This window comes from Pogona vitticeps, chromosome 5, assembly GCF_051106095.1.
Source record: "Pogona vitticeps strain Pit_001003342236 chromosome 5, PviZW2.1, whole genome shotgun sequence".
NCBI lineage: Eukaryota > Metazoa > Chordata > Lepidosauria > Squamata > Agamidae > Pogona > Pogona vitticeps.
Genome location: NC_135787.1, coordinates 171,406,596 through 171,415,019, shown reverse-complemented (window position 1 = coordinate 171,415,019; position 8,424 = coordinate 171,406,596). Strand labels below are relative to the sequence as shown.

Sequence of the window (8,424 nt, the reverse complement as noted above, 5' to 3'; positions counted from 1 at the left end):
ACCTGCTCCCGGGAAGATCAACTTTCCTGGCCAGTTTTTTTTTTTAAGTGAAAATTTCCTCATCAGAGCTGGGCTACGCTGTCTTTGTTTCACCGTCCCCTGAGAATGTCACAACCCCGCTTTAGATACGAGTTGCCTTCTTATCCTGCTCCTTAGGATGCGCTGCGGCAGAAAAGATACACTCCTCTTGCACAGGGAGGTTCTGTTTATTCGTTTCGTTCATATCCTCGGCTCCCTCCCAAGTTTTATCCTCCTCTCTACAGCCCTGTGAGGTAGGCCAGGCTGATGGCGAGAGCACCTCGCTCAAAATCCCCCCGGTGCATTTCAGGGATCCATAGGGCCAATCCTGGCCCAAAGCCAGGTGGGCCTGTGTCCCCACAGCCGGTGGGCCTGTGTGCTCTAAATGCCAGGGCCGATTTTCGGTCCCAGTCCGGCCCTGGTGTTATGATCCCGTATATGGATCCTAAAAAAGAAAACGTGTCGATGATCGCCCTCAGTATTTATAAAGACGAAGATGGGCTGCACCAGAGTCTCTTTTCTTTCTTTTACTCTATCTCTCTCTCTCTTTTTTTTTTTAAGACTCAGGAAGGTAACCGAGAGATCCACCCATCTCTTTTTGCATATAGACCCCACCATCACCACCACATTGCTTCCTTTTTGCCATGAAAGCCACACAGCACAAGGAACCCAAGGGTTGGTTACACGGACATAATAAACGGCCTCGTTTCTTTTGTTTTTCTTCAGACGCCCCGCTCCTTCGCTTGCGTGTCGGCGGCGGCGTCTGCCCGCTTTATCTCCCCGATTCAAACCTCGAAGGAACCGCCAGGACATCAGGTCCGCTTCCATGACGCGCTCGGGAGTCTGGGCCTGCCTGTGCACAAGATCCGGTTGTGTGCCTGCCTTTCAAAGAGCGTGGATTGAATCGTCCCAGCTTTGTTAACTCGGACCGTCTTTAGAAACAGGTTTTTTTAAAAAAAAACCACGGTCAATGTGTATTTGTGAAGAGCTCCTTGCCATCATCCCACCCCCAGTGGAAACACCCCCACCCCTGAATTTCTGGTTAGTTTCTGTCTCTCCTGTCTTTTTTTTCTCTCTCTCTCTTTTTCACACACACATATTCCCCAGCAAAAACTCTCCCGGTCCTCAAGAGCGCGGGCTGGGCATCTCGGAAACTTCTCCTGCGATCAAACAAGATGCTCCAGATTTATGGAGTTTACTAAGGCTGAATTCGTCTTGTCAGGACCCATCAATAGCCCTGCTCCGAGCTCAAGAAAAGGCTGTATGTTGCTAAGCGATTAGAGCAGATGTAATGAGATTTGCTTCAATCCTGGTTTGCCCTTTTCCTATCTCCAGTAAACTGGTGTGGGTGTGTTGGGGGGGGGGGAGGAGATCTGTTTATATGCCTTTCTCTCTCTTTCTCTCTCTTTCTCTCTCTCTCTCTGTCTCTCTCTCTCTCCGAGGCGTAACTTTGCTCCTTGGTGCAGAAGCGCTGATGTTTTACTACACAGATATGAGCCAACGGGGGAGAACACTGAGAACAGAGTCGGGGTGGGGTGGGGGAAAACACCTGCCCACCTAAGGAAGAGAAATATTGATCTTTAGTATCATAACGTCGCCTTATCTTAATGCTAGATATCCACAGCCATAAATTAACCGGCTAAAAAACTTCCTTTGCATACCTTATCTCGACAACCCTGTCAAAAGCCGGGGAACAAATAAAAAACGAGGCCGCGCTTTTTGAAACGCCCGCACGCACGCCTGCGATGACCCAGAGGAGTCAGTGTAACCGTTATTATTTTCATAATCAAACAGTACTTCCACGATGGGCTGCAACAATGAGGGTTTGTTCTGCGGGACTGGGCAATCGAGGGATTTCTCGTTACCTTCCCTCAGCCTCCCCCCGCCAGCGTATTAACGGAGGAGGGGGCGAAGCGAGGGGGCGAATGTATGGCAATGCGGACAAATTAAATAAAATTCCTCTATAGTCTATTCTTATAGAATGTCTGGATGAATTAATCGCGTAAAGAATCGCTGTTTGTGCTGTATCGTGGTGTGTTTTTTTTAAAGCGACCTGGATATCTCCCCTTCCCCCCTTTTTTTTTTAAAAAGATGCGTTGACGGCCTCCTTTTTAGTTTTATTTTTATTTTATTAGATGCATTTTCCACTTCACTTTCCGCTCGGCTTGGTGCACGCACACTGAATTTGCAAGCGACGCGGGAGGAGCTGAGAAAGAAAAGAGGGGGAAACCGAAGGGTGGCGGCGGGGCGCGCGCGCGGGGGGGGGGGGAGAGAGAAACCAAGGCGGATTCTAGTCACGTCTTTCCTAACTGACAACAAGGAGGCTAGCCGAAAAAAGAAAAAGAGGGGAAAAAGGGGGGGGGGAGAGGAGGGACCCAATTTCTTTTTGAATCTTGGTAATTGGGTACTTTTACACGCAGATCACGCTGTTCGAGGAACGGGGGGAAAAAACCGCAGCAAGCTAGCTAGAACTGCATCTTCAATCCGAGGCGCGCATTTCTGCTTCATTGCTTGTTGGGTTTCATTTTTATCCCCTCTCCACCCGCACTGATTCAACGCGGTTTTGGGGATATTGCCTGATGAACACAGATGACATATTAAAGGCAATCCAGTAGTGGAATGTGGGGTTATATGCCTCTTCTGTTCCTGCCCCATCTCTCATAATTCTCTCCTGTACTCCCTGATTTATCAGGAGATGGACAAAATCGAAGAGACTAAAGATGCAGGAAACAGCTCCCTCTCTGTTAGGATTTATTCTTTGGGGAAAATACTTTTAAGTGTGTAGCAGTTCCTGGAGAGACATCCCTAGAGTAAAGGCATATTTGGAAACAAAAAAAAAGGAGTAGGCTGCAGTGCTATTGTGAATCTTACAGAATCCTTGACACATCCATCCCTCAACACATATTCAAACTGGCTTTCTCCCCAGATACATGGTTTTCCATATTCTCTATTCTCACACATGATTGGTCAATGGCAGAAAGGAGCATGACACACAAAAGGTGCTGCAGAACCAGGAAGACATTATTTAATTGAAACAAAAGTTTTATTACCAAACTAGTTTGTATAAAGCACAGTTATACATGATGACCTTTGTCAGTTGGTAATAAAACAGCATGAAAAGGCAGTGGTAAAAGAGCCCCCCCCACCCCTCCTTTTTATTTTTCTTCTTTCTTCAAAAGGCAGCAGCTTGTATAATAAATAGCTACAATTTTGCGTTTGGACAATAGCTGCATAAAGTTTGTTCACTCTGAACATTGTTTAATAACATTATTAATACATTAGCAAAGTTTCTATAAAAAAGTAAGACACGTTGGTGCTAAAGTACCTCTGGAGGCATTTCCAAGTCCTTTACAAAACCACATAACAAAAACATGGCAGTTGTAAGGTTGCATTGACTACTAATCTAGATATGAAGAGGTAATAAGCATTACATATTTTTTTAAAAAAGTTATCAAGATATACACATTTTAAAACATTTTGTACAAAAAGTTTATAAATTTCTCTGTCTCTTATATACAAAAATAGCTTAATATATCCCCCAAATTGGTTAGGATTGATACAAATAGATTTTTAATATATATAATAAAAAGTTCACAAGAAAAAATGGAAGCATTTTGTGGTGGGAATGGCAGTGGGAAAGCAGACAAAGGGGAGAGGGAGATATTTCAGAGGATTCTTTGAATTCAGCATAGTTTTGATTTGCAAAATCTCCACAATAATAGGCAACTAGGGTGGCAATGCTTTTCACATAGACCTAAGAGAAGGTCTCACTAAATTTAATAAGTGTGGATACAGGAAATCTACACAGCTGCAATCCTAAGGTCAATTACTAGGAAATAAGTCCTATTGTATACTGTTGGACTTACATCTGAGTAAAAATGTTTGAGATTGCACTGCATGTTCAGGAGCATTATCCAGTAGGTAAAACAGTCTTTCCAAAGGGCCAATACTGCATTCATATCAGCAGAAAGGGAAGCTCATTGCTCTATTGAAGACTGGTATGGAACAGGTAGTGCTGTTTTTAAAGTTTTGGGATAGACAATAGACTGAGAGATATCCCACCATGTCATGCACCCCTTCTTGTGTCTATGACCATAGTGTAGACTGAATCTGTGCATGTTTACTTGGATGTAAGTCACACCAGGCAATATAAGGCAAACCTACATACACTTATCTGAATGTAGGAAGTCTCATGAAACATACTGGGTCTTATTTCCAAGTAAACACTAATAGGGGCTGCATGTCATGTTGAACAGCCTGGAGTGCAAAGGCAGAATCTGGGAGTGCTTCAGGTTTCTTGGAGAAAAAGTCCAACTCCTTCTGTGCTTCACTGTCTTCGTTTCCTTTTCCCTTCCCATAATGAGAAGGGAAAGGCGGCAGTAAGATGTATCCATTTTTCAACAAATCCTAGTAAATGAGAGAGAAAAGAGGAGAAAGGTCAGTGTCAAGGCTTAGTCCAATGGGAGTAACTTCCAGACCCACTTTCAAGTACTTTTAGATCACATACTAGATTGAATTATCTGGATTTAACTCAAATACATGTAGATTTTTCAGGACCCTGATGGAACTCCCACTGACTTCAGTGGGGCCTGCTTCAAAATGATGCATCTACCCTAAATACAGTTATGCCCCTATCACATGTTTATTGAACTCGGAGAGAAGCTTCACAATGTTGAGTGGGACTTACTTCTAGGAAAGTGTTCATAAAAACCAAAGCCTTTGACTGAAACCCTAAACACAATATGGAGAAAGTGTACTGGAACACACAGGGTCTTCTTTGTAAACCTCCATTGTCTTATACAGTGGACCCTTGACTTACAGACGGCTTGACTTACAGACTTTTTGAGTTACAGACTTCTCTGGCTGCAAAATTTAGGTTTGACTTGCAGACTGAGATTTGACTTACAGACCAGAAAAAAACCAAAATGGAACAAAAACGGCCTGTTACGGGATTAATCGGTTTTCAATGCACTGTAGGTCAATGGAGACTTGACTTACAGACTTTTACCGCCTTCCAATACGGATTAAGTTCTCAAGTCAAGACCCCACTGTAGTACACGTAATAATTCATTTCATTAGTTACTGTATGTGTGGTTTTCTTTCACATAGACCTCCAGATGGTGTGCATAGGTTTATCTAACACTTACAGCACTTGTGTTAACTTGTGCAGAACTGACATTCAGGATACCAAACACATCTGGAAATCTCAGCCACAGTAGAGTTTTATGTAATAAGGCCTATCAGTTGGAAGATCTGCTGAACTCGAAGGCCTGCTGAAATCAATGCAACTTCTAAATGGTGGGCTTTGGGAGATTAAAATATCACTAGCAGAAATAAAGGTGTGCTGGCTTATGGTTTATAATATTTTCTCCATTGTTTTCTAGTGTTTTATGGGAGTTACATTGTCGTGAGGTGTGGAGTGTGAGGGGAAAGGGGAAACCAATAAAATGCATGAAATAAATTTAAATTTGAGCTGGTTTGGCTCCAATCTTTTAGCCAGACCAAATTCATTGAGATCTTTGGTCGTTGCGGTGATCCAATATTTAGGCCTACTTTGGGCAACATGTTTTGCTGACTGCAGAAGCCCAGTCTTGAGTACCAGGTCATATAATTGACAGCAGCAATGTTTTCCTAATCCAATCCAATCCACCCTCTGGAGTGTTTGGTGGTTTCTAGCAACTCCATCATAGAAGAAGTGGCAGTCCATGCCTAGTAGTAGCTGTCACCTCCCCTAAACTGGCGCTCAGACACACTCCAGTGATCTTGAAGCCAGAGACCTAGTGTCTTTCCCTATCAGTAGGTCAGAGGATTCCAACCTGAGAATTCAGCTCACTGTCATTCCAATCAAATGGAAGATCAGCCATTCCCTTCCTTGGAATGTAGCTCCCCCTGGTCTTAATTGATTTTATTGGGTGGGAATCCATGCCCCCATAACTAGATTTGAACACATTCTCCCTTCCCTGCCCAAATGAATGAATGACTGTAGGATTCTCGGGGCAGAGACCTTTAAACGTTGCTTTCACAGCTTGCTGTCTCTCCCGGTCAGGAAGGTACAAGCGCAGCCCATCTTTTCTTTCCATGGCCTCCGAGGCCGCTAACTCAGCCCTAACACGATCCCTCCTCCACCCGTGCCATGGCACCCCCACCCCAGGCGCAAGCTAAGCCAAACCCACCTGCTGCCAAGTCCCAGCCAAGAGGGCCACCCCAGGCCTCTCAGAACCAGTTGGTGAAGTCCAGGAGCTCTTGCTCTTCCGGGCTGAGGGGATCGTAGGATCCTTCGTCCGAGGAGTAGGAGGAGACAGGCGAGCCTGCCATGGAGTTCATGTCGTTGGGGTAGTTGGGGGAGATGGTGGGCGAGAGGACGCCCGCCTGGAAGGCGGCGCTGACGGCGTCGTGCTCGTCCAGGAGCTGCTGGAGGGCTCGGATGTACTCGACGGCGGAGCGGAGGGTCTCCACCTTGCTCATCTTCTTGTTGGCGGCGCCGTTGGGGACGTGCTCGCGCAGCGTGGCAAAGCCCAGGTTGACCAACTTGACGCGGTTCCTCTCCCGCTCGTTCCGCCGCGCCACCGCCGCCGGCTGCTGCTGCGGGAGGCTGTAGCCGAAGCCGCTGAAGTTGAGGCGCCGCTTGCAGCGCATCAACTCCGGCGACGAGGAGCGCTGCCGCTTGACCTGGGGCGCCTGGGGGGGCGGCGGCGGCGGCGGCTTTGGTCCAGCTGGAGCAGCGGTCGCTTTGGCGGCGCCCGGAGAGGGTTGGCTCGGTTGACTGCCCGGCGCTGGGCTCAGCTGCTGCGGCGGTGGCGGCGGCGGCGGCTGGGCGCTTTGGGAGGCGGCTACGGCGGCCGCTGCTGCCGCGGCTGCCGCGAAGAAACAGGCGGGCTGCAAGAACGGCGGTGGTGGCGGCGGCGGCGGCTGGCTGAGGGTGCTGTCCATCTTGGCGGAGCTGCCGCTGGCCATTGGGTGGGCAGCGGGCCGCGCGAAGGAGGGGGAAAAAAAGGCGCGCGCGGTGGGGCTCGCGGTTTGAGGAAAAAGAGAGAGAGAGAGAGAGAGAGATGGAAGGCGAAGGGAGCTGGAAAAGGGGTAGGAAGTAGGAGAGAGGGAACGAGCGGAGCAGGCGAGCAAGAGCAAAAGCTCAGGACGGCACCGCTGGCTTGCTTTCCCGCCTCCCTTTTCTTTGGAACCGAGGGAGGCTCGTGGCGCTCGCGTGTGCGCAGCCTGCTTCGCCAAAGCACTTTTGCCAAAAATGAGTCCAGAGATTGTCTCTCTTATAAGGGGCGGCGGGAGTGCCTCTTGCTCCCCCCCTTTCTTTTCACACTCTCAGCATCCCCCCCGCGCGCTCTTTTTACCACGCTCGCGCCGCCTCCGCCTCCTTCTATTGCTCCTCGGTCCAGCCACACAAGACAGACACTCCGACAGGCAGGCGCTCTCTCGCTCTCTCTCTCCCTCCCTCTCTCTCTCTCTCTCACACACACACACACACACAGTGCACCTTACGCCTTCCACACTCCCATGCTTTGCCCTCAGCGGCCGCGAGTCCAGGAGTGCGGCCGCCTTTTCCTGACGGGGTGGGGGGTGTGTGGAGAGGGGGGAAAATACAACACACAGGCCCGCGCTTTCCCCCGCCCCGCCACAAGACAGAAGGTGGGTGGGTTAAAAAAAAAAAAAAGCCCTCGTACCCACGCGCTGGCCCGGGCTCCGCCTCCGCTCGCCCTCCCCCTCCCGCGCTCCCCTTCCAAGGTTTGTTGTTGCAAGTGCGTGCGCCCGGCGCGTGCCGTTGGCCCAGCCACTGAATAAACAATTGGGCTCGGCCACCGCATGGGGATGAAGGAAGGCGGGGGCTCAGGCGGGGCCCGCTAGTGCTGATTGGCTGGGCTTAAGAATAGGCGGTAATAGAGCTCCGGCCGGGAGGGGGGGTCAGTTGATTGAGAAAGGGTGCAGGGAAGGCAGAGGGGAAGGAGCCGCAGGCTGCGCGGAGGGAGACGGGCGAAGCCCTGCTCGTGCAGAAGGGGCGAGGGAAGCGGGGGGTGGGGTGGGCTGCGGTATTGGGTCGGGGTCCGCAAAGGCTCTCGTTTTTGTTAGGCGGAGGGTGGTTCCGGAGGCGCCTGGACGTCTTCGGGCGCTCCTCAGGGGAACCAACATGGCAACCGTGTCGCCCAGAGTGCTGGCGGGGAGCGAGAAAACTGGACTCATGAACCGGGGCGAGCCGCCCTCAGGGGGAACCCTGCTAGGGGTAGAAACATGGAAGTGAGAGGGTGCCATTTGGAGAGCCCTGTGGTGCTTACGAGGGAAGGAACACTTCAGCAAAAAGCAGTGGATTCCCTTCGGTGAGAAGCGAATCCCTTTTTAAACGGGAGTCTCCAGTATCTTCCTTTCTGTCCTCCCCTTGTTTCTCTCGCCCGCCTGCCAGTG

At 49.5% G+C, this 8,424-nt stretch overlaps 1 protein-coding gene across 1 annotated transcript; it reads right to left on the bottom strand.

Annotated features, from left to right (window-relative positions):
* Positions 1-3,039: 3,039 nt before the first annotated feature.
* Positions 3,040-8,198, bottom strand: ASCL1 (achaete-scute family bHLH transcription factor 1). The gene is made up of 2 exons (XM_020804402.3): positions 6,192-8,198; positions 3,040-4,425 (listed from the first exon to the last, which is right to left on the bottom strand). The coding sequence occupies exon 1, from the start codon at positions 6,970-6,972 to the stop codon at positions 6,232-6,234; it is 741 nt and encodes a 246-aa protein (XP_020660061.3). The 5' UTR covers positions 6,973-8,198; the 3' UTR covers positions 3,040-4,425; positions 6,192-6,231.
* Positions 8,199-8,424: the final 226 nt, after the last annotated feature.

Excerpts from the sequence above, each read along its gene's own strand:
- ASCL1 (XM_020804402.3), bottom strand. The coding sequence starts at position 6,972 with ATGGCCAGCGGCAGCTCCGCCAAGATGGACAGCACCCTCAGCCAGCCG.